Source organism: Stegostoma tigrinum, chromosome 17, assembly GCF_030684315.1.
Source record: "Stegostoma tigrinum isolate sSteTig4 chromosome 17, sSteTig4.hap1, whole genome shotgun sequence".
In the NCBI taxonomy this organism is placed as follows: domain Eukaryota; kingdom Metazoa; phylum Chordata; class Chondrichthyes; order Orectolobiformes; family Stegostomatidae; genus Stegostoma; species Stegostoma tigrinum.
The window spans coordinates 12019853-12046622 of record NC_081370.1 but is presented as its reverse complement, the minus strand read 5'-3'; the positions used below and the strand labels follow the sequence as shown (position 1 = coordinate 12046622).

The 26770-nt window shown below is 45.0% G+C and overlaps 1 protein-coding gene across 1 annotated transcript in view; it reads right to left on the bottom strand.

Moving 5' to 3' along the window:
* The window catches only part of mybpc3 (myosin binding protein C3), a 70251-nt gene that overhangs the window by 25222 nt on the left and 18259 nt on the right, over positions 1–26770 (bottom strand). Inside the window, exons 10-22 of the mRNA XM_048545718.2 lie at positions 22825–22988; positions 22568–22700; positions 21703–21705; positions 21119–21243; positions 20520–20625; positions 19703–19869; positions 16299–16464; positions 10346–10452; positions 9583–9612; positions 8853–8992; positions 7637–7796; positions 2726–2830; positions 1952–2140 (exon numbers count right to left, since the gene is read on the bottom strand). Coding sequence (XP_048401675.2) covers positions 1952–2140; positions 2726–2830; positions 7637–7796; positions 8853–8992; positions 9583–9612; positions 10346–10452; positions 16299–16464; positions 19703–19869; positions 20520–20625; positions 21119–21243; positions 21703–21705; positions 22568–22700; positions 22825–22988 — 1595 coding nt within the window. The remainder of the gene's footprint in view (positions 1–1951; positions 2141–2725; positions 2831–7636; positions 7797–8852; positions 8993–9582; positions 9613–10345; positions 10453–16298; positions 16465–19702; positions 19870–20519; positions 20626–21118; positions 21244–21702; positions 21706–22567; positions 22701–22824; positions 22989–26770) is intronic.

Genomic DNA, 26770 nt, shown 5'->3' with positions numbered 1-26770 from the left:
GGTTGTGGCGGGGGCGGGGTGTGAGGGATGTGTTGCGGGAAATACGGGAGATGCGGTCAAGGGCGTTCTCGATCACTGTGGGGGGAAAGTTGCGGTCCTTGAAGAACTTGGACATCTGGGATGTGCGGGAGTGGAATGTCTTATCGTGGGAGCAGATGCGGCGGAGGCGGAGGAATTGGGAATAGGGGATGGAATTTTTGCAGGAGGGTGGGTGGGAGGAGGTGTATTCTAGGTAGCTGTGGGAGTCGGTGGGCTTGAAATGGACATCAGTTACAAGCTGGTTGCCTGAGATGGAGACTGAGAGGTCCAGGAAGGTGAGGGATGTGCTGGAGATGGCCCAGGTGAACTGAAGGTTGGGGTGGAAGGTGTTGGTGAAGTGGATGAACTGTTCGAGCTCCTCTGGGGAGCAAGAGGCGGCGCCGATACAGTCATCAATGTACCGGAGGAAGAGGTGGGGTTTGGGGCCTGTGTAGGTGCGGAAGAGGGACTGTTCCACGTAACCTACAAAGAGGCAGGCATAGCTGGGGCCCATGCAGGTACCCATGGCCACCCCCTTAGTCTGTAGGAAGTGGGAGGAGTCAAAAGAGAAGTTGTTGAGTGTGAGGACGAGTTCAGCTAGGCGGATGAGAGTGTCGGTGGAGGGGGACTGGTCGGGCCTGCGGGACAGGAAGAAGCGGAGGGCCTTGAGGCCATCTCCATGCGGAATGCAGGTGTACAGGGACTGGACGTCCATGGTGAATATGAAGTGTTGGGGGCCAGGGAATTGGAAGTCCTGGAGGAGGTGGAGGAGGGTGTGGGTGGTGTCACGGACGTAGGTGGGGAGTTCCTGGACCAAAGGGGAGAAAATGGAGTCCAGATAGGTGGAGATGAGTTCGGTGGGGCAGGAGCAGGCTGAGACGATGGGTCGACCAGGGCAGGCAGGTTTGTGGATTTTAGGAAGGAGATAGAAACGGGCCGTGTGGGGTTGGGGAACAATGAGGTTGGAGGCTGTGGGTGGGAGGTCCCCACAGGGGACCGCCTCTTGCTCCCCAGAGGAGCTCGAACAGTTCATCCACTTCACCAACACCTTCCACCCCAACCTTCAGTTCACCTGGGCCATCTCCAGCACATCCCTCACCTTCCTGGACCTCTCAGTCTCCATCTCAGGCAACCAGCTTGTAACTGATGTCCATTTCAAGCCCACCGACTCCCACAGCTACCTAGAATACACCTCCTCCCACCCACCCTCCTGCAAAAATTCCATCCCCTATTCCCAATTCCTCCGCCTCCGCCGCATCTGCTCCCACGATAAGACATTCCACTCCCGCACATCCCAGATGTCCAAGTTCTTCAAGGACCGCAACTTTCCCCCAACATTGATCGAGAATGCCCTTGACCGCATCTCCCGTATTTCCCGCAACACATCCCTCACACCCCACCCCCAGTCCAACCTGTCTCTGCCTCCCTAACCGGTTCTTCCTCTCACCCATCCCTTCCTCCCACCCCAAGCCGCATCCCCAGCTACCTACTAACCTCATCCCACCTCCTTGACCTGTCCGTCTTCCCTGGACTGACCTATCCCCTCCCTACGTCCCCACCTACACTCTCTCCACCTATCTTCTTTACTCTCCATCTTCGGTCCGCCTCCCCCTCTCTCCCTATTTATTCCAGTTCCCTCTCCCCATCCCCCTCTCTGATGAAGGGTCTAGGCCCGAAACGTCAGCTTTTGTGCTCCTGAGATGCTGCTGGGGCCTGCTGTGTTCATCCAGCCTCACATTTTATTATCTTGGAATTCTCCAGCATCTGCAGTTCCCACTATCTCTAGTGTACAGATACTGTATCTCCCTGAGACAGGGGGAACTGAGAGACACCAGTGCATTTACAGGTAACACTGTCTGGGTTCCCGGCAGCTTGTTGCCCCCATGTTGCTGTCCATGCCTGGCCTCCAGCCCCCTCCTGGTCTGACTCTCACCAATTGGTATGAAGGGTCTGGATGCCTGGCTGTGCCGCGACATGCCTATCGAGTTGACAGCATAGACTCTCATCTCATAGACAACTCCTTCAATCATTCGCTTCGCCTCGTATGTCGGCTCCTTCCACAGGTCAAAGTTCAGCCTCATCCACCGGTAACTGTTCTTCTTCTTCCTTTCCAGCACGTATCCTGCACGTATAGACAGAAAGAGAAAGATGATCCCATCCTATTAATGAGGGAGGAAAAGGAGAGTGGGGATGTGGGGATAACAGTCAGTAAGTGTTGTGGCGGGGGAGTGGGGAGGGAGGAAGAGAGAGAGAGAGAGAGAGAGAGAGAGAGAGAGATGAAGAGAGATACAGAGATAAAAAGACTGACAAACACAGTTAGACAGATAGATGGAGAGACACAGCCGGAAAGTGGGAGACACAGAAAGAGAGAGAGAGAGAGAGAGAGACAGAGAGAAACAAAGAGGAATAAACCAATAAAAGATGGTAGAGTGAGGACAAGCTAATGGAGAGAGCAAATAAAGAGAGGAAGGATAGGAAGAAAGCTAAAAGGAGGCGAAGGAAATAGAGGCTGATTGTTCGTAAAAGAGAATAAGAAACAGAGGAATAAATAGTGGAGTGATTGAAATTAAGGGGACAGATAGAGAGAGAGAGAGAGAGAGAGAAGGTGAAGAGGGGGAGAGAAAAAACAGGCAGAAAGAGGAAGTCAGTAACTTGTCCCTGTCCTCACTATCTTGCCTGCAATGTTCAGACAAAGTCTCACTCTTACCCAGCACAGGTTGACCTCCATCAAATGCTGGGGGCTCCCACTGGATCGTACAGCAGTCCTCTCCAACACTGAGGACTCGTGGAGCATCAGGGGGATCTGGGACATCTGAGGAGAGAGCACAGAGAGTCAACTGATCAATCACAGCTATCATGTGTAGAGCTGGACGAACACAACAGGCCAACTGCTCCTCTGATGCTGCTTGACCTGCTGTGTTCATCCAGCTCTACGCCTTGTTATCTCAGATTCTCCAGCATCTGCAGTTCCTAATTTCTCTGAAACAATCACAGCAATCAGCCTTTATTCCCTGTTTGGGACAGTGTTACAGGGGAGCAGTGTGAGGGGCTGATGGAGTGTGTGAGGGGGTGGGCTGTGAGGGAGTGTTAAGAGTGTGAGGCAGCAGGTATGGAGGTGAGGGGATGGGCTGTAAGAGGTGAGGGAGACTGTATTCTGGCAGACAGCAGGATCTCTCTGTTGCTGAGCTGTGTGTCTGCACCAGGTGATGTGGGTGATGAGTGTAGGGGGTCACTCAGGCCGTTTTGGTGTAAGCAGGTACATGTTTGAAAGACACAAAATTGCTGATGAGGACTAACCTAAAGAAACTGGGGCAGTCTGCTCTTACATTTAAAGTCAAACATATTAGCACTTTGGAACAGAGCAACCCAAGGTTTGTATGAAGGCCCTGCAACCCATCTTCGTCAGTTCTGACAAGAGGATGCCTAAGAACAGACAGATGACTTGTAGTCTCACTAATGGAAGGACGTTGTCCCACTAAAGACATGGCACCAGGGATGTAAATCTTAGCTCATGAACCCATCAGATTAACTTCCTAAACAGCTGCAAAAAAAAACACAGCCAAAGACATTTTGTAGTAATTAACTTCTTACCTACAGTATTAAGAAATAGCCTCTAGTTAAAGAATTATTCAGATAATCACAGAAATAAATTTCAACATAAAACCAGAATATAACACAAGCAGTAGAGGAGAAAGCACTTAAACCCGGAGGTGAGGGTTAATTGGATTTGGGACACACTGTATATACCCTGAACGAGACAGATTCATCCAACTCATTAGATACAAAGTGCTAGCAGTAAAAGTAGCTGTATAACTGGACACTTTATAACCAACCGTAACAGGAATTAATCATGTAGCAATTAATTAAAACCATGGGAAACATAAATGGATTGATTAAATTTGATAAAGGGGGCACACATAATACTATGAATAACAGAATTTAAGCAGCCTTTAGAGATAAGAAAGTCTTGGATAGAGATAAGAAAGTCTAGCACAGGCCAGAAGGAACATAACTAATAACTTGTGGAATGCAAATTAATAAAATGCATAGAAAGATCCCTAGGCCCAGAGATTACAATGACTAGTAAACAGATTATGAGAACCTGGGGCTGTGCCCAGGAATGCCCATCATTGATTAGGTGTCCTATGGGACTGGACGCTTGGATTATGGGGAAGAATAGTGACTATATTGTATTTCATTATTGTAACACAAAGTGCTTCTTTGTAAAATCAGATTGTGTCATTGATCTCTCTTCCACTCTAAGCCAAAGATTAAGGGAAAAATTGCTTTCTCACGCCGAGACCAGATTTGGGTAAGATTCTTTGGCCCTCTCCCTACATTATCTGATTTCTGCTTGAATAAATATCTTCCACCTACCTGCATCCTACTTGCCTCCTGAGTTTTTGGAATATGCTCCTACAGTGAGTATTCGTCAGAAATGAGCTGGGGTTTGGGAGTAGGCTCTCAACACAGAAACCTGTCGCTGTAGGGTCCTATCAGGACCAGAAATGATCTCACAGTTCTGGTGAGCATTAATTTTATTATGAATATTAAGATATCTCATGGATAATGAACAGATTCTTAGTTTCTCAGTGAATTAAATTCAAGATAAGCAAAGTTATGTACAAAAGATATAAATGATATAAATTTATTTATTTTGATTTCTGCTTTGTTTTGCAGCAGCATAACAGGATGTATTACGATAAAAATAATTCTCTTTTCTTGGAATTATGGGATGCCAAAGCTGTCCCTAATTACTCCTTGAGAAGGTGGTGGTGAGCTGCCTTCTTGAGCTGCTGCAGTCCATGTGCTGTAGGTAGATCCACAATGCTGTTCAAGGAGGAATTCTAGGATTTTGACCCAGTGACAGTGACAGCGGTATGTTTCAGTCTTTGGGAAGATTAGGACAACATGCTGAGGGTTCACATGCCAACTTATAGTGTGGGCTGTCAGAATTTGAGGATGTTGTCCTGCAGCAAGTAGGAGAGGGATTTTGGAAAGTAAGTAAGGCATTGGTCTTCACTCTGTGTACCCTGTGTCCACGCTCCTTCTCGTTCCCTACTTACCTCTTAGAGTCATTGAGTCCTAAAGCAGGGAGAAAGGCCCTTTGGCCAAACGGGCCCATGCCAACCCCATTTTCCTGCACTTGCCCCATATCCTTTTAAACCTTCCTATCCATGTATTTGTCCAAATGCCTTTTACATGTTAATGTACCCACCTCAACCACTTCTGCTAGCAGCTCATTCCATACGTATCCCATCCTCTGCGTAAAAAGGTTGCCCCTCAGGTTCCCATGTATTATTTCCCCTCTTAAACTAGTACCCTCCAGTCCTCAATTCCCCAACCCTGGGAAGAAGACTGAGTACATTGACCTTATCCATGCCTCTCATGATCTTATATACTTTTATAAGATAGCCCCTCAGTCTCCTACACTCTAAAGAAAAAAGTCCTAACTTGTTCAACCTCTCCCTATAACTCAGTCCCTTTGGTCTTGCCAACATCCTTGTAAACTTCTTCTGCACTCTTTCCAGTTTAATAGCATCCTTTCTATAGCAAGGTGACCAAAATTGAACCCCAAGTTTCACCAATATCCTGTACAATTGCAATATAACTTTCCAACTTCTGTACTCAATGCCCTGAGGGTGGTCTTTAGTAAGGTAGTTACACCTAAGGTGCAGGCAGACGGTAGCTGGGTGACCACCAGGAAAGGCAATGAGAGTATGCAGAGAGTGAAGGAATACCCTGTGGCCATTCCCCTCGAAAACAAGTATGCCGTTTTGGATACTGTTGGGAGGGAATGACCGTCAGGGGAAAGCAGTAGTAGCTAGGTCAGTGTCATTATGACATTACTGGGAAAGGGTAAAGGTACACAGGATTTTAGTGATAGGAGATTTGATTGTTAGAGGGACAGGCAGGAGATTCTGTGGCCGCAGACAGGAATCCAGGATGGTGTGTTGCTTCCCGGGTGCTTCCATTCCTGCTTCATCTTTACCTCATGTCTGTTCTCCTCCTACAGCTGTGGCCCAACCCATTAGATTATCAACCATCTCCGTGATCATCTCCAGGCCTATAACATCTGTCCAAGATCTCTGCCCACTTCCTACTCTCGCCTCTTGCACATTCCTGATTTTAGTCGCTTCTTTGTCTGTGGCCATGCCATCAGCTGCTTGGGCCTGAAGCTCTGGAACTTTCTCTCTAAACTCTCCAAGGCTCTACTTCACCTTCCCCAAGTTTTGGCCAAACTTCTGATCAGCTGACCCTAATACCTCCTTATGTGGTTCAGTGTTATATGTAGTTTGACAGTGGCGTTTGGGATGATGTGTGTATGTGATGGAGAGTTCTGTTATCAGGAACTAGTCTGAGTTACTGCAATCAGTGATGAATTTAATCACCTTAGATCAGTGTGACCTAAACAATTTGCATTTTAAAATTAAGTAAAATAGAGTTGGGTAAAAGACATCATTTCTAAGAAGGCATGTGATTTAAGTGCCTAGTAGGATATCTGTGATGTGAGTTGCTGAAGTTTAAGAAAACAGACCAGATTTCTTTGAATTCTGTTCAGAACCAGGTTCAGTTCAGAAGAACAGTTTCACCCTACCAACAAGGCAGGGTAGTTTGAGCAAATTAGTTTGGTTCAAGCTGTGAGGGTGTATGTAGAGGTTTTCAAGCTATCCATGCTGGAAAGAGGTCTCTTGGCTATCAAACCTAGAAGGAGTCAGTTAAGTAAGAAATTAAAGAGTGAAGACAGGAGTGACACTGTAATGGTTGCCACGCTATGGGGAGGATGTGGAGGCTTTGGAGAGGGTGAGGAAGAGATGAACCTGCCTGAATTAAAGGGTATTAGAGGCTAGAAACACTCAGGTTGTTTTCACTGGAGCAGCGGAAGCTGAGGGGAGACTTGATAGAAGTCTATAAAATTATGAGATGTACAGAAAGTGTTGACAGTCAGAATCTTTTTCCCAGAGATGAAATGTCTAAAACTGGAACCATGCATTTAAGGTGAGAGGGGGTAAAGTTCAAAGGAGATGTGAGGGGAGAGTGTTTTTTTACATATAGAGTGGTAGGAGTGTGGAACGCGTTGCCAAGAGTGGTGGTGGAGGTAGATATGCTAAGGGTGTTTAAGGGACTTTTAGATAAACACATGAAGGTGCACAAAATGGAGGAATATGGACCAAGGGCAGGCAGGAGCCGTTAGTGTAATTTGGTGTCATGTTCGACACAACATTGTTGGTGAAGGGCTCATTCCTGTCTTGTGCTTTCTATGTCCTATGACACGCCACTGATTGAGATTGAGTACTTATAAAGAATATATCTGGGGTAAAGGTTGAAACTTTGTTTTACAGTTTATGTTAAGATCTTTCAAATGTTTCTTTATCTATGTATACTTACTTTTTATTTCTTTTATGTAATAAACTTGTGTTTTATTGTTAAAGGACATTGGTAACTGTGTATGAAAATGTTCAATAATTGATCACCACGGTATCCAACAGCGAAAGTTAAACTTATGATCTATCAAGCCAGGTTTCATTTTGGCATCTGACTTATCCAATAAAACATTAAGATGATGACATCATCCAATGACTGCCTCCAAGCTCTGGTTCGAATCTCATGTACTCACCAACCACTTTGACAGTAATATCAGCTCGATCTTCCCCTGCTGGGTTATTCACTACCACAGTGTAGACACCTTGATCACATCTCTCTGCTCTCTCCACAATGAACACGCAGTGGTCAGGATGTTTCTCAATGTGGACACGTCCATCCAGCTCTGTGATCACCTGTCCACAGTAACACAGTCAGAATTACACTCTGACATTTTGGACATTCACCTGAAGCCATTCAGCCTCCTTGCTTTGGCGGCTACAACAGCTTCCCATCTACTGGAGTTCACCAGGCCAGACCAAACTGCTTGCTTCAAGCACAGAAGCGACGATGGTTCAGTCAGTGGGTGCTTGTGGCTTCTGAGTGGTAACCTCACATCAGACTCAGAGATTAATTATGAATACATCAATTTTACTTCTCATCCCAGTGCCTCAGCATGGCAATGACAGATTGCCAATGAGTGGGGCAACAGAAAAGATGGAATCCAAGGCAAAGTGACAAGTTGGATCCAAAACTGGCTCATTGGAGGGAGCAAAGAATAATGTTTGATGGGGTGGTTTTGTGATTGGAGGGCTCTTTCTAGTTGGGTTCCATAGGGCTCAGTACTGGCTCCTCTGCTGTTTGTGGTGTGTGTTAATGAATTGGACTTAAATGTAGGAGTATGATGAAGAAGCTTGTAAAAGATATAAAAATAGGGTGCATGGTTGATAATGAAGAAAGCTGTAGATTGCAGGAGATATGAATCCACTTGTTAGGTAAGTGGCAAAATAGTAAATTCAATTCAGGTATGACACAAATATCTTACGGTACACTGGACTGTGCTTTACAATACAGTAATATTTTGTACATCAGTGTATTACAGTACACACTATAATGTATATACAACGCATTACTATACACTCAGTATACAGTAAAATATTTGTAGCATGCATACGCTGCATTAATGTGTACAATGTGCGTACAGCGTATATCACTATGTAACAGGTTTTACTGTGTACAGTGTATATGACTGTGCCCATCATGTAAATGTCTGTGTGTCATATATATTGCTGTAAGCATGTGTCTGTGCGTGAAGGTAGTGAAGTGTATATCATTGTGTATGGGTGTGTGTGTGTGTGGATAGGTGGCTGGGGTATAGTCTATCATCAATTGACTCAGAATATAGATTTTGATTCTCTGACTTTTTCCCCACTGGGACATCTATCCATTACCCACCCTTTCCCTGATCCCACCTGGTCAGCCTTAGTCCAGATGACAGTAGGGACTGGGTCTCCAGTGATAGGCACATCCAGCCGGAGCTTGTTCCCAGCCACAACAACGATTGTGGCATCAGGAATTCTGCCAAAACAGTCCAGGTGGATTTTGGGGGGATCTGTGGAGTGTAGAAACATACTGGCTTAAAAGTCCTACTGGATCCCATCCCCAGCCCCAGAGATGCCCAATCCCCATTCCCGTGGGATCCCCATCCCCACACCACACTCCCATCCATGTAGCTTCCCAACCTCAGCTACACAGCAGCCCCACCCCAACTCTGCAGCTCCACCATCCACACAGGTTCCCCCACCCCATCCACGCAGATTCCCTATCCCCATCCCCGCAGATTCCCCATCCCCATCCCCGCAGACTCCCCATCCCCATCCCCGCAGACTCCCCATCCCCATCCCCGCAGACTCCCCATCCCCATCCCCGCAGACTCCCCATCCCCATCCCCGCAGACTCCCCATCCCCATCCCCGCAGACTCCCCATCCCCATCCCTGCATGTCCCCATCCCCATTGTCGCAGTACACCCCCATCCCTGCAGTTCCCCCAACCCCCCAAACCCCAACACTGCAGCTCCACCCCTTCAGCATTCCCAGTCCCGCAATTCTCCTGTCCCTGGACCCGCAGGTTCCCCTGGCCCTACTGCTCCACAGACTCAGCCCTGCAGCTGTCATGTTATGTATTGAATTCAAAATGCATACCTTGCTGGGGCACATAGTCAATCTTAACCTCTGGTGTGATGAACAACGAGAGAAAAAAGGTGGGGAAGAGAGAATGAAACAACTTTAAAGTAAAGTAATAAAAACTTGTAAAACTCTCTTCACTTAGAAATTTCCCACACTCCTCAATACAGCAGACAGACAAAATATGACTCTGTGATTGGCTTATGTCAGACGGACTTACAAATTAGTTTGGCAACACAGTATCATGAAAGGGTGATTAGTACTCAGAACCCCTAATTCTGAGGCAGACACTACTCGCTGCCCCACAAGTCTCAATTGTTCTGATAGATAGATATTTTTTGAATCATCTTGCTCAGACATGTCAGTAGACACCTCCAGAGCAGATGGGACAGTTACCTAGGCCTCCCAGTCAAGATGAAAGGACACTACCACGAGCTACAAGATCATCCTGATCAGCACAGCTTACAGGAAAATGACACATATGTCACAAACAGCCATTGTCTGCCCAAATTGATCAATTCCATCCCAACTAATTTTTTAAAAGACAATGATGAAGCCCATTTAATATTATTTGATTAACTCCCCAGTTAACACCTCAAAATCAAGCAACAAAACTAGTGATTAGCTTGGAATCATGAGGATTGAATGATACTATTTGTCCCTAGACAAGACTAGCACTGTCAGTGGATGTCCTTCATTCCAATGCTACTGCAATATGCACTGTCACTCAGGATTCACTGCAGTGACAATTTCCCAAAATCCATCAGGCTCAGTCGCTTACCCAGAAAGTTCAGCTTGGCTGAGAGGTTGAAGGCAAAGCCTTCAGGTACAAAGGTGTAATCGCCTTCATCTTCAGGTCTCACATTATCAATCACTAGTTTGTGGATTCTGAGGAATGCAAACATAACAGTGAGAGAGTCTGAAAATAATATAACAAACTGTAAATCTATGGGGAAACGTAGATGCAAAGGAGGAGCCTTGGTGATTCAGGATGAAAGAAAAAGGGAGGAAAAAAATGAGAGGTAAACACAGCAATGTATTATTAATGGGTGGAATTAAGAAATAAAAAGAAGGCTTTAAGACTAATGTCTTAATGAGTTGTGTCTGAGGCCCTGTCCAAACAGTAGCTGAGAGGTGGTAGATTGTATAAATGCACGGATCATGAAGACTCACATCAGACTTGAAACATTGACTCTATTTCTGTCTCTACAGATGCTGCCTGATTTTCAGACTTTCTCCATTATTCTCTGTGTTTGTTTTGCATAAATGCAGGGATTGGACAAGCAGGCAGTAAGTGCAGAATGATTTGAATGGGGAATTTTTGTGCAACAAGCACATGTCAGAAAGGAGGCAGCTTATCTGGTGTGACCATTAGGAGGCCATGACATGTTGGATAGGCCAGGAGACAGATGTTGTTAACAGTGCGTGAATATCTATCCAATAACAATCAGAATGTGATTAATTCAATGTAATGTTTGAATGCAAGAGAAATGCAACAGTTGGAGCATTAGTATGTGTGACTGCAGTGAGATGAAACAGAGAATGGAAACTAGTCAAATCTGTTCATGGGGAAAATGACAAATCAGTGGTAATATGCTCACAAATGAATTTAATGTGATTTTATTTCTAAAGTTCTTTTCTGCCAGAAGTGGCAGTCGCTGGCTGGGCTAGCATTTATTGCTCATCACAAAATGTCCTGGAAAGGTGGTAGTTTACTGCCACCTTCAATACAACTGGCCATTAAAGAGTTAAAGAGTTAAACAGATTGCAGTGGGCATGGAGTGACTCATAACCCAGGATGGAAAAGGATCAATTTTCCTCTGTGGAAGATATGAATTAAAATCTGGGTGATTGACAGGCACCTTTAACACAGATAGTAGTTTCCTATTGCCGTATTTTTGAAATTAAGTGAGTTTAAATTCTGATATGGGATTTGAATTCCGATCCATACCATTCAGGCAGGCCTACAGAATTAGGACGGTAAGGTGGACGAATACGTGGCTGAAAAGATGGTGCAGGAGAGAGGACCGGGGTTAGAGGGTGTGGTAGGTTGGTGGGGGCATAGTTTAGGATGGAGAAGGAGGCTTCAAGATGAGTGTGGAGGGGGAGAAGAAGGGCATTGGAGGGGTATGAGGGGGAGAAGGTGTGTGTTAGAGGGGTAGGAGAGGAGGAGGATGATAGACAGGTGTGAGGGTGTTGATTGGAGGCTTCAAGGGTAGATGGGAAGAGGGAGGTTGCTAAGGAGACAGAACAGTTTTAATCCTGTCAACAAAGGGTTACTGAACAAACTGGGATCGATATCATCCAGGAAAAAGTAGCCATATATCCATAACATCCTCTCCCTGTACCAGCAATGCTCAGCAGCAGAAGTGGGTACTATCTACAAGAAACAATGCAGAAATTTACTGAAGATGCTCTAAGGAGTCAGCATCTTTCAAACCCATGATCATTTCAATCTAGGAGGACAAGGGCAGCAGATACATGGCAAGTTCCCCTCTAAGCCACTCATCATCCTGATTTGGAAATACGTCATTGTTTCTTCATTTTTGCTGGGTCAAAATCCTGGAATTTCCACCCTGACAGAATTGTGTGTCTACATACAACAGATGGATTGCAGCAGCTCAAGAAGGTAGCTCACTACCACCTTCTCAATAGCAACTAGGGATGGGAAATAAATGCTGGCTAGCTAGCAAAGCCCAGATCCCATGAGTGATTAAACTAAAAACTGCTAAACCTTGGGATTGAGGTGGACCAAATAGATCAAGAATTCAGGGGACAGTGATCATTGTACCAAAAGCTTTAGGGAGACTGTGGAAAACAAAAATGAATGATTCAGTGTAAGTAATGCTGTCTGCAGGAGGCCAAGCTCAATGAAGTTAAAATGGATCTCGGTTGAATAAACTGGAATCAAAAATTGGCAGAAATACTAGTAGCTAAATGATGAAAGAAGAAATGGTTTAGATAGAGTTGAGGTATATTCCCTTGCAAGGAAAAGGCAAGGCCTCTCTTGTGACTGACCGCCAACCAAGAGGAACAGCTGCTCCCTACTCACATCTGTCCATACCCTCATGATTTTAGACACCTCAATCATGTCCCCATGAAAGCACATGTTCCAAATGCCTTCTTAACTATTCTACTCATGTGCTCTGCCAACTTCAGGGATCTATGAATAGTTACTCCAAAATCCCTCTGTTCCTGTAGGCTACCCAGTGTCCTGTCATTCATTAAATACTCCTTCATCTAGTTTCTTGTTCCAAATTTGATTCACTGAATTATTGTTGTCACAAGTACTAAGGTATGGTGAAAGGTATTGTTTTGCGTGCTATACAGGTAGATCACACCATACAAAATGCATCAGGGTAGCAGAATAGATTGTAGAATATCATTTTACTGCCACAGAGAAGGTGCAGGGAGAGAAATCAGAATTAACATTTGAGAGATCTGTTCAAAAGTCTGATAACAGTGGGGAGGAAGCTGTTCTTGAATCTAGTTGTACTATTCAAAGGTGCATCATTTTATGTTTATCAGTATTATTCACGTGGTCTGCCCATTTTGACCAATACATTTTCCTGTAACCTACCACCATCTTCTTTGTTATTGACCACTGAATCAATCTTGGTGTCATCTGCAAATTTGCTTAATTTTCTCCACATTTTCATCTTTATCATTTATGTATATAAAAAACAATAAGTGTCCCAGTACTGATCCTTGTGGCACAGCACCGGACACTGTGGTTAGAATAGGTGTCAGGTGGAAAGTACAATTGAAACCAAAATGGTTATAGAATGGTCAGAGGTGAGGTGACAAAACAGATAAAAGAAGTGAAGTGACAGCATGAAAAGAGACAGGCAGCTGCCCATTTACTTCCTCCCTCCCCAATATCCAAAGGCACAAACATACCTTCCAGGTGAAGCAACACTTCACCTGAGCTTTCAAGAATCTAGGCTACTGCATTGGCTGCTCACAATGTGGTCTCCTCTACATTGGGGAAATGAAGCACAGACTTGGTGACTGCTTCACATAACAACTACGTTCTGCTCGCAAAAAAGACCCTGAACTACCTGTTGCATGCCACTTCAATGCACCACCTTGCTCCCTGGCCAATGTCTCTGTCTCTGGCTTGCTACAGTGTTCCAGTGAAGCCCAGTGCTAACTGGAGGAACAACACCTCATTTTCCGCTTGGGAACCATACAGCCCTATGGACTCAATATTGAGTTCAATAATTTTAGGGCCTAAACTCCCCCATGTCCCAGCCCTCCACCCCATACACCAGGCCTTGTTACCACATAGTCTGCCACTACACACCCGCTGTTGTTAGTCACTAACAGTCCCCATTAACAACTACTCACCCTCCCAGCCTGATCGTTAGCAACTCCTTTGTCTGTCCAACTGTCTTTCTCTCTCTTTGGGCTTTATCCTATCATTTACTCCCTACCCCACCCACCTCCCTATTTTCCCCTTATAAACTGACATTTTCCCAGCCACCATCAGTTCTGAGGAAGTGTCACTGGACCCAAAGTGTTAACTCTTTTCTCTCCTCCACAGATGCTGCCAGACCTGCTGAGCTTTTCCAGCAACTTTGTTTTTGTCCTGATTTACAGCATCCGCAGTTCTTTCGGTTCTTATAAAAGAGAATCCCACAGTCTTCTTTAGGCAAATAAACAGTTAAAGCCCGATAGGAGTAGAGACCAGAAAAGAGATTTACACTGCAGCATGGCTGAGGTACTAATTTAATACTTGGTGTTTGTCTTTACTCAGGAAGATCCCACCCAACTCATGATGACTAGGGTGGAAGTTCAGACATTAGAAATGTTCAGAAATGTGAGATAGTCTTGGGTGGGCTTTCTTCAGGCTTATAAATACCAGTACCATATTACTAAAGAGGAGATGCTGGAGGTCTTAAAAAACACAAGGTTGGATAAATCTCCAGAACCTGATCAGGTGTATCCCAGGATAGTATGGGAAGCCAGGGAAGAAATTATGGGACCCCTAGCAGAAGTATTTATATCTACAGCCACAGGTGAAGTGCTGGAAGACTGGAGGGTGGCTAATAAGAAAGGCTGCAAGGAGAAGCCTGGGAACTTTAACCAGCAAGTGTGACACCAGTGGTGGATAAGTTGTTTGGAGGGATTTTGAGAGATAGGATTTACATGCATTTGGAGATGCATGGACTGATTAGGGATAGTCAGCATCGCTTTATGTGTCGGAAATTGTGTCTCACAAATTTGATTGAGATTGAGATTTTTAAGGATGTGACAATAAAGATAGCGAGGGCAGAGTGGTAGAAGTTGTCTATATGACTTTAGTAAAGCTTTTGACAAGGTTCCGCATGGTAGACTAATCGGTAAAGTTAGACCACAGCCAACTGGATACAAAATTAGCCTGCCAGTAAGAGTCAAAACATAGTGATAGAGGGTTATTTTTCAGCCTGGAGACCTGTAACCAGTGGTATTCCGCAGGGATCAGTGCTGGGTCCTTCCTTGTTTGTCATTTATGTTAACTTGGATGAGAATTTAGGAAACATGGTTAATATGTTTGCAGATGACACCAAAATTAGTGCTATAGTGGGCAGTGAAGAAGGTTATCTAAGATTACAGAGGGATCTTGATCAATTGGGCCAATGGGCTGAAAGTGGCAGATGAAGTTTAATTTAGATAAATGCAAGGTGTTGTATTTTTGGTAAGACAAACAAAGGCAGGACTTATACAATGAATAGTAGGGCCGCGGGGAGTGCTGTTGAACAGAGAGACCCAGAGTTCAGGTGTACAGTTCTTTGAAAGTTGCATCACAGGTAGATATGATGGTGAAGAGGGCATTCTACACGCCTGCCTTCATTGCTCAGACCACTGATTTTAGGTGTTGTGACTCCATGTTGCAGTTGTACAGGACTTTGGTGAGGCCATTTTTGGAATATTGTGTACAGTTCTAGTCGCCCTGCTACAGGAAGGATATTTTTAAATTGGAGAGGGTGCAGAAAACATTTACCAGGATCTTGCTGAGACTGGATGGTTTGCGTTATATGGAGAGGCTGGATAGGCAGGATTTTTTTAACTGGAGCTTGAGAGATTGAGGGATAAATTTACAGAGGTTTATAAAATCATAAGGGGCATAGGTAACGTGAATAACAAAGGTATTTTCCCTAGTGTAGGGGAGTTCAAAACAACAGGGCATATTTTTGAGAGGAAAAATTTAAAGGGGTTTGAGGGGCAACTTTTTCACACAGAGGATGGTTCATATGTGGAAAGTACTGCCAGAAGAAATGGTGGATGCAGGTGCAGTTACAACATTTACAAGACATTTAGATATACAGAAATAGGAAAGGTTTAGAGATACAGGTAAAATGCAGGCAAGTGGGATTAGCTTAGTTTGGGTCTATTTCTGTGCTGTATGACTCTCTGATTCTGTGACCAGACAAGATACGCCTGAGAATATTAAGGGAAAAAGTGAGAATGGGGACTACAAAGGCGCTGGCCATTATCTTTCAGTCTTCCCTAAAATCAAGGGAGGTGCCAGAGGACTGGAGAAACATAAACATTACACCCTTGTTCAAGAAATGTTGTAAGGAGAAACCTAGTAATTATGGATCAGTCAGTTTTACTTCAATAGTGGGGAAACTGCCAGAAATAAGATTTGAAGGCAAAATGTAATTAACCCACCAGATGCCAAACTCACAAGACCAGACACCAATGCCAGCCACTCTTGTTCTTGCTCTGACATATCCACAATGATTTACCTGCCAGTGTGTGTGATTTGCATTCTATCATTGGGAATGACTTCCACACCATTCTTAAGCCACGTCCCTTTGACTTTCTCATCAGACACTTCACACTTGAAGACAGCCTGTTCCTCAGCCTTCACTGTCAGATCTGCAATATCCTGATAAACCTCCAGCTGTTTCTCTGCAGGAACAGAAGAATACATGAGAGTATAACCAAATCAAGCTCATTCAAATATCTCACAAACAGCAGTGGTCACAGTGCTGATCTTACGGGAACATCACTGCAGTCTGAATATCAACCGTTCACCCCAAAACTTTATCTCCTAGCCCACAGTTCATCCATTATCCTGCTGCCACAATCCCTTTAATCCCATGCCTTTTATTTGTTAACAAGTCTTTTCTGTAGTGAACATACAAGCAAAGGTTAGAGCCCATGCAGTTTCACCATCCTTACAGTCCTCACTCAGCACAGAGGCAGCCTACCATCAATGTTTCATTTTGACGATCGCTATTTTAATAGATCTAAGTTGATTGATTTTTATCGGCTCTAATATCATTACTCCACTTCATGTGGGCAGCATCCCCTTGTCCCATGAAGACAGATGCAAGGGACTTGCTTCCTGCCAGAGCTGCCACCTCTAGCTCCACAAAAATATTTTAAAGCCTATCTTACATTCTTCCAAATATTCTTAAGATATTAAATGATCTCTGTTCCTCATTATGTGAGCCACTAGACTATTCTCAGACACTTTCCTCTTTGTTAGGTCTCCTTTGTACATTCTCCATCCAGCTATAATGAAGACAATGATTTTCAGAAACGTCTTTTTGTCTCATTTTAACCTTAATGGTAGTGAAATTCAACTCCTCACTACCTTATGCCCAAGTGTCATTGTTCTCCTGGAGAGGCCTCAGACAGTCATGTCTGTGTCTGATGTGAGCTGTGCAAGATGCCATTTTTGGCTCCGATATTCATCTTCATGTAGGGGGTTACAGCTGGAAGTATGCAGTTCAGGAGGGTTGTCATTTTGGAGCTTGACATTGTCCAGCTCTGAACCCTACATGGCTGAACACACATTCAGCAGTCCACAAGGACCCTTATTATATGCTGAAAGTACTTTTGTATGTACATAAATGACTTTCCTGACCGTGGTCGAAATCGGACAAGGAAAAGGTCATTCAGCCCCGTGAACCCACTCCACCATTCGATGGCAATCATTGCTCACCTTTTCTCTCTGCACCACATTCCTGCACCATCCCCAGATCTGCTGAGATCTTTCATACCTAGAAGTCAACTGGCATCGGACTTAAACACACAATGACAGAGCCTCCACAGCCATCTGTGGCAAAGAGTGCAAAGATTCAGACCCTTCTGAGAGAAGAAATTCCTACCAAACAGCTTGACTCTCATTTTGAGCCTCTGTCCCCAGATTCGAGGCCCCAAACCCTCCCATCCCCTTCATTCAGGAGGAAACACTTTTCCTGTATCTACCCTGTCAAGCCCAGTTAGGATTTAATAAACTTCAATGAAATCACCTCCCATTCTTCAAAACTCTAGAGAATATAGGGCCAGTGTCCTGTCATAGGTCAATCTCACCAGCTCGGAAATTTGCTACTGCTTTTTGCTGCAACGGTGGAATTGTGTCATGGTTTCTAGCTTTGTTTAAAGTCGTTGAAATCTACTGAAGGGTGTGGTGTGACATCGCTGAAAAATTCTGCCCGGACGTAAAGGATTTCCTCAACAAACCAGGCAGAAGTGCAGTTACCTGAGTGAAAGAGTGTCGTTTGAGAGCCTTCCAGGCCAGCAGTGTTTGGTTAAAACTCTGCAGGTTTTCAAAAGACTGACAAAGTCAAAGCTCTCAGTTGTGTGAGTGCTCAAGAGAAAAGACATCACAGCTCACAGGACCGGCACTCAGAAGAAGCTATGAAGTCAAACCTATAGTTTTGATAGGGAAGGAATTTCTTTATAATTAATCAAAATGCCAAGTGATGGGATTTTGTTTTGCTGTGTTTTTAAATCTTCCAAATTTTCAATCTTTGATAGCTTGGTTTGGTTTATTTTATTTTTTTGCTTTGTTAAAACCAAAACTGCAGATCTACAGGCTTGTACTTCTGTGAGAGATCTTCAGTTAAATTTAATAAAAAGATCCATCAAGTCAGATGTCATTCTGGAATCTAACTTGTCCAGTAGTATCAACAGCTGGAATTATAACAACATGAGATTTGAATTGTTATGGGATGTAGGATATAAATGCCAGATTTGCGATCTGCTTAATATGTTGTTGTTTGGTTGAGTTGTGGTGTATTGAACAGTGCGTGAGGTTTAATAAGGATAGGTCACTTAAAGATGCATTAACTGATCTTGTGATGTCATTAAATGTCTTCTGGCACTGCATCCAGGTCTTCAGGAAACCTTACAATCTGCTCCATTTGTGTTGGTCTATTCTTGCCTAGGTTCCAGGTTAAATCTCACTCTCAGACTGAATTCCAGCACTAACACCAGTTCAAATCCTTTGACTTTCCAGGTCTGGGCAGACTTTTGTAAGTGCCAGCTTGGTTGGACTTGTGTTTGCAATCAGTGTGTTGCCTCTACCACAGCCTATAGATTAATTCAATAGCGTGATGCTGCTCCTGTTTTTGGGTGTTAGTGGATATTTTGGCTTATATCCTTACTAATTCAGAAAATCACATTTTTGGAATGCTTCCCTGTGGTCACCCTGAGAACATATGTAGTCCCCATCTAAATTATTGTTGCTTTGTTTGATTCCAGTTTTACCTAACAATCTTCAATTCCAGCTCACTTTTAGAGCTCACTGAAATGTACCCTCTTCCTATGAAGAAGTTTCACACTTCAATCCAAATAATCATCTAATATCTTCTTGAATGACTCAGTTAAACCTACCTCCACCACATTTCCAGATGGTGTATTCTAGGCCCTAACTCCTTACCGAATGAAAAATCCTCTTTCACACCACTCTTGCTTTTTTGCACATCACTTTAAATTTATGCCCTCTCGTTCTTGTTCCTTTTCCAAACAGGAACAGCTTCTCCCTATTACGGTTTTGTAGATCTAATGATTTACAACATGGTTCAAAGCCCAAATTCCTGGGCTGGGTCTGTAGATCTGGACTGTGAGTAACCCGACACTACATAAGTCAGAGACATTGCATTCGAAGTTGGGAACATCAGTAAAGGGGCAGGGGTGGCTGCAGGTCTGATCTATATTGTCCCAATTCAGGACCTGTTCATAAGTTACCAGGACAGACAGTCCACGTCAGTCCAAGAGGACCTATTTATTCAGGAGATGCCAATCTATGCTCATCCATCACTGATGGAAGAAGGGGCAGTTTGAGACAGTACAAGGAGAAGCTGATGGAGTGGTTGCCTTGGGTCCAGCACTCCCCACCTCTTCCTCCTGTTACCTTGGACCAGGAGCTCAGCCACAGACTGGTCTCCATTGGTTTTGGCAGTGTAGTGACCAGTATCCTCTTTGGTGGCCTCATTGATGAACAGAACATGTTTTTTGCCATCTTTTTTGAAGCGGTATTTGAAAGTCTCCTCCCGTCTCAGCTCCTGGCCATTCCGTTCCCTGCATACAAAATAAGAAGTCACAACAACGTCACATAAGCCTCCAAACTCCTGCACGTCACTTCTCCCTATACTGCCATGACCAATAGGTAGTCAAAGGAACAAAGGAATAGCATAACTGGAAACTGAGGAAGACTAGGCCCTAACCAATTTTACGAGGAATTCAGGGCAATTAAAGGGAACAATCACAAGGCCAGGTAACACAAATTGGAAGTGCCACAAGACAGTGAAACCAGTAAATGTCTAGCTGTAACAAAAACAAACAGAGTTAACATTTCGCATCCGGTGACCCTTCCTCAGAACCCCCGGATCACCGGACCTAAAACGTTAACTCTGCTTTTTCCTTCACAGATGCTGCCAGATCTGCTGAGCTTTCCAGCAACTTCTGTTTTTGTTCCAGATTTACAGCACCACAGTTCTTTCGGTTTTTAAATGTCTAGCTGTCATGCACTTGCTACAGTGCGATGGGTTAGTAATAGCTGACACAGTGGTATACGTATTACCCACACTAGCGTGTGATGGGTTAGTAATGTACAACATGACTGCTCTCACTACAGTGAGGTGGTTTTATAAAGTCCAGCTGTGAGATGGATTTATAACACTTGGGTGTCTTGTTTGTCTTATAGTGCATGGATTTAGTGCGCTTCTTACCACTTGACAAGAGCCCCTTCCTCAGACACCTCGAGCTCAAACTCCACTCTCTGGCCCACCATTACCACCTGATCCTCAAGGGGGTGAGTGATTAGCACCGGGGGCTCTGTCGTGGAAAACAACAGTCAGTAAATAATGGACACACAGCTACTCTCACCAGTGAGGGTCCTTCACCACAGTAACAGCTCCTTGCCATCAATGAGGGCCCCTCCACATCAATGAGGGCATCGACCCCTTTCAGACGGCCTTTCCCCCTCATTGAGGGTCCCTCTGACAGAATGATGGACCCTCCTCCCAGAGAAGGCATATTCCCTTTAAGTGAGGGCTACACCCTCAGGATGTAGGTCAGGGCCAGGACTGTGGCAAGGGCAGGATCATGGAGAGGGTTTCTGACAGGAGTCAGGTTGGGGGTCAGGGGCAGGGGCATAAAGGCTCTGGGTTGGTTTGGAGTCAGGATTGACGTCCATGATCGGGTCAGGTTTGGGTCAGAGTGAAGGTCATGATGAGCTCAGGCTTGGGGTGGTTTGGGGCAGGCGGTGGTGGTGGTATTGGTTGGGGTGATAGGTGGGGGAGGGGGGTGTCGGGGTTTCTGACAGTACCTCTAACAAAGAGCTCTGTGGTAGTCTTCTCGTCTCCCAGTACACACTTATAAGCTGCATCATCAGCCAGTGAGCAGTGATTAATCGTCAGCATCCGCTTGTTCCCAATGTTCTCAAAGATAAACCTGATAACACAAACCAAACCTATTAACCACCCTGTGCCCCAGCAAACTTCCACCTACAAATACCCCACCACCTTCAACAACCTTGCAAAAACCCTGCCCTCAAATGCCCCCATGTCATACACAAGTACCCCCACATTACCCACAAATATGCTACTCTCAATTATCCCCAAATCACCTGCAAATAACCTCATGTTACCTGCATATACCCCACCCTCAAATGCCCAGTTTCATCCATAAGTATCCCCACCCACAAACACCTCCACTTGTAAATGCTTCCAAACTGACCCACAAATATTGCACCCACTTCATTTACTAATATCTCAATTCTCACCTCCAGCTACATATTCGTCCCATGTCCCATGTCCCATGAATACCATCGCCCTGCAATTACCCCCAAACAGGGTTTACCCCTGGCCCGGGATTTTACTGGTCCTGATTGAGATGACAGTATTCACGTACTTGCTGTGTTTGTTATCAGTTTGGAGTCAGTCAATTGGATGATGAACAAGTGAATCCAGGACCAAGGGACAGAGACACAGAGTAAGAGAGAGATAGAGACAGTGTCAGAGATTAGGAGGACAACAGGAATTAAACAGTTGCAGTTCCCCTTCTCTCAATGTGACCCCTCACACAGTGACCAATACTGGCCAATCCCAATCTGCCTTCCCGCCCCAGAAGGTCCCTCCCAGACCACAGGCTGATTCCATGTGGCACTTCCCTTCCACTCAGCGCTGTGTCACAGTCACTACTGTTACTGTCACTCCTTCAACCTATGATAACCATCTGCCCTCACTCACTGCCTTCACTTTCCCTCACTCTGCCTTCACTAATTCACTCCTCCTCACTCACTGCCTCCATCACTCACTCCCCTCACACAACCCAAGTCATTCTTCCTCACTCACTCTCCCTCATTGAGTAACTCCCTCCCACCACTCACTAACTCTCCTTTTACTCACTCAACCTCTCTTACTCACTCACCCTCACTTACCGATTCAACCTCACTCACCCTCACCCCCCTTCATTCTGCTCAATTGCCCTCACTCCCACAAAACAGGACCCTGCCCCAGGTCAACAGACAGTTCATTGCCCCTGAGGTTATGGACAGTGCTCCACCGCCACCAAACTTCCCCGATCCCTTCCCCACATGGAATCCCGCCCTAGGGTTTATTTCACTTGTTGCCCCACCATGGGGTTGATGTAAAGTTGTATGCCTAGCAGGAGTTTGTGTATTGTTGTTGCCCCCAGTGAAGGGGTTATCTCCATCTTCCAACCCCCATTGGGTCTATGTCCAGTTGTTAACCCCCAAACCCCCAATCCTGCTGACCTGCCACTGGGATGCAGCTCTTGGCCATTCTTCAGCCACTTCACCTGTGCATCTGGATTGGCCACTTCCACCATCAGCTTCAGCTTCTGGCCCTTGTCCACCTGGTAGGCCCCACCTAACTTGGTCAGGAAGGCTGGTTGGGGACATACAGAGAAAACAAGAACGTGTGGAAACATTACGAAATGCGTCCCCATCACCACCCCGATCCCTTTCCGCACTGCTCCAGCACCCTCTCCTTCACATTCCCTTCTTCAAACCTGTGCCTTTCTTCTCATCCTTCCTCATTCGTTTCAGACGCTTCAGCATCCCACGTAGGTCTGTGATTCCATACTGGAAAGCTATCTTCTCATACTGAGAGGGCGGGGCATTCTGGAGAATCTCCCAAACATCAATCTTCGACCCTTCCTCCACTTTCACATCCCTGTGAGAAGAAAGGCATTCTTTAAAGAGGACCTCACTTCAGGGAGGGGAGGGCAGGACTGATGTATGAGGAGACACTGAATCGGTTACTACTATATTCACTTGAATTTAAAAGAACGAAGAGGGCAATCTCATTGAGACCTATAGAATTACAACAGGTCGAGACAGTGAACACAGGAAAGATATTTCCAATGATCGATGAGTCCAGACCCAGGGATCCCAGTCTAAAGATAAGGAGAAATGTCTTCACCCTATGAGTGATGGGAATTCTCAGTCACAGAAAAAGATTGAGGCCAATACATTGAATGTTTTCAAGCTGGAGTTATATATAGTTATTAGGGACAAAGGGTACGGGTGAGAAAAAAAGGCTACTAAGTTGGATGACCATGAACAATCATACTAAATGGTGGAGCAGGCTCAAAGGGCTGAATGGCCTACTCCTGCTCCTAGTTTCAATGTTTTTAGAAAGGGGACTAGCTTCCTCAGTGATCCCTCCTCCAGCCTCAGGTTGGATTTATGGACTGAGTGGGAGTTTGCCTCCAGAGTCAGGGGACCAGTGGGAGATTTTAATTTTTATTTTTGCACAAGACATGGCTATTACTGTCTGGGCCCAGCATTTATTGCCAATCCCTAGTTGCCCTTGAGAAGGTGGTGATGAGCTGCTCTTTTGGACCACTGCTGTCCATGTGCTATCAGTTGATCCACAATGCTGTTAAACAGGGAATTGCAGGATTTTCAACCAATGACACTGAAGGAATGACGATATATTTCCAATTAAGGATAGTGAGTGGTGGTCCCATGTATCTGCTGCCCTTGTGTTTCTAGAAATGGTCATGGGTTTGTAAGGCGCTGTCTGAGGGTTTTTGGGTGAAGTTCTGCAATGCATCTTGTAGATACAGTATACACTGCTGCTACTGAACATTGGTGGTGGAAGGATAGGATGTTTGTGGATGTGGTTCCATGAGACACCTGACCTGTGCCTTATTGATGGTGGACAGGCTCTAGGGAATCAGGAGGTGAGTTACTCACTGCAGTATTCCCAGCCTCTGACCTGCTCTCGTAGTCACTATATTATATGGTGGGTCCAGTTTCTGGTCAATGTAAACCCCTGGATGTTGATAGGGATAGATGCAGTAAAGGGAATTTGTGCACGGAGCCTGAAGAGATAGGAAAGGTCCTTAATGAATACTTTTCTTTGGTATTCTGAACTGAGAGGGACCTAGTTGTAGAGGAGGACAGTGTGAAACAGGCTGGTAGGCTAGAGGAGGTTGATGTTAGTAAGGAAGATGTGCTAGGAATTTTGAGGAAGTTGAAGATAGATAAGTCCCCTAGGCCTGATGGGTTTATCCAAGGATTCTGTGGGAAGCAAGGGAAAAGATCTCAGGGCCTTTGGCGACGATCTTTTCATCCTCACTGTCCAAGGGTATAGTGCCAAAAGATTGGAGAGAGGCAAACGTCATTCTCTTGTTCAAAAAAGGGAATAGGGATAACCCTGGAAATTACAGGCCAGTTAGTCTTACATCGGTGGTGGGTAAATTATTGGAAAGGGCTCTGAGAGATAGGATTTATGATCACTTGTAAAGGCACAGTTTGATTCGTGATAGACAGCATGGATTTGTGAGGGGTAGATCATGCCTGACAAACCTTATCAAATTCTTTGAAGAGGTGACAAACATGTGAATGAAGGTAGAGCAGTGGATGTGGTATACGTGGATTTAAGTAAGGCGTTTGATGAGGTTGTCCATGGTAGACTCATGGAGAGCTAAGGACACATGGGATGGGGGGAAATGTGGCAGATTGGATTGAGAACTGGCTGACCTTTAGAAGACAAAGGGTGGTAGTGGACAGAAAATATTCAACATGATGCTCGGTTACAAGTGGTGTACCACAAGGATCTGTCCTGGGTCCTCTTCTATTTGAGATTTTTGTAATGATTTGGATGAAGGAGTGGAAGGGTGGATTAGTAAGTTCGTGGATGATATGAAGGTGGGTCACATTGTGGATAGTGCGGAGGGCTGTTTTAGGTTACAACGGGGCATTGATAGGATGCAGAGCTGAGCTGAGAAGTGGCAGATGGAGTTTAACCCTGAAACATGTCAGGTGATTAATTTTGGAAGGACAAACTTGAAAGCAGAATACAGGGGTAATGGAAAGATTCTTGGCAGTGTGGAGGAGCAGAGGGATCTTGGGGTTCATGTTCACAGTTCCCTGAAAGCTGCCACCCAGGTGGATGGAGTTGTTAAGAAGGCTTATGGTGTGTTTGCTTTCATTAATAGAGGGATTGAGTTCAATAGCCGTGAAGTTATGCTCCAGCTATACAAAAGCCTGGTTTGGCCACATCTGGAGTATTGTGTCCAGTTCTGGTCACCTCATTACAGGAAAGATGTGGAGGCATTGGAAAAGGTGCAGAGGAGATTTACCAGGATGTTGCCTGGAATGGAGGGAATGTCTTACGAGGAAGGGCTGAGAGAGGTAGGGCTTTTCTCTTTAGAATGCTGAAGGATGAGAGGTGATTTGATAAAGGTGTACAAAATGATCAGAGGTATAGATAGAGTGGACAGCCAGAGATTTTTTCCTAGGGTGGAGGTAGCTATTACGAGGGGCCATAGTTTTAAAGTGAGTAGAGGTAGATACAGGGGAGACATCAGAGGTAGGTTCTTTACTCAGTGGTCGGGGCATGGAATGCATTGCTGGAGAGGGTAGTGGAGTTGCCCTCATTAGGGGCATTTAAGCGGCTATTAGACAGGCATATGGATGATAGTATAAGGTAGGGGTGGAGGTGAGATAGACCTTAGGCTTAGGGTAAAAGTTTAGCACAACATCGTGGGCTGAAGGACCTGCACTGTGCTGTACTGTTCTATGTTCTACGTTTTAACAGTAACAACACTGAATGTAAAGGGACGATGATTAGATTGTCTCTTATTGGAGAAGGTCAACGCCTGGCATTTGTGTGGTGTGAATGTTACTTGCCACTTGTTAGTCCAAGCTTAGATATTGTTCAGATCGTGTATTTGAACACAGACTGCTTCAGTATCTGAGCAGTTGCAAACAGTGCTAACATGATGCAACCATCAGTGAACATCCCCACTTGTGACCGTATAATGGAGGGAGATCAATGATGAATTAGGTGAAGTTGGTTGGGACTAGGACACTACACTGAGGAACACTTGCAGAGATATTCTGGAGCTGGGATGATGGTCCTGCAACAACCACAACCATCTACCCTTGTGCCAGGTATGACTCTAATTAGTGGACAGTTTTCCCTCTGATTCCAGTTTTATTTGGGCTCCTTGATGCCACACCAGATCAAACGCAGCCTCGATGTCATGTTTGTCTTGTGCTCATTTGGAAACTTTGCAAGAATATTCATTTATGGGGGAAAACCCGAGAGAGAAAGAGAGTGCGAGAGAGAGAGAACCAGTTGATGATAATTGGCAGTTAACTGCCACCCTTGAAACTTTACATCAGTCAGGTTGACTCTAATTAGTCAAGGCACTGCCCTGAGAAATCAACAAGCAAATAGCTATTACCTATTTTATTGCGTATCCTGTTTTTTCCAAGCAACAGTTAAGTTCTGCCCTACCACAACCAATGTTCAGAGAATGTGCACATTCACTAAGTACAATTGGAAGAGCCAGGCCTCAATGCCCAAAATAGTGGGGCCTTTCTTACCCTCCTCACTGGAATCACACCTACCTGCTCTCATTTCAAGATAAAGAAATGTAAAGTAAAGGAACGGAACAGGAGGTCATTTAGGCTCCCATTGAGATATGGATGATCTGT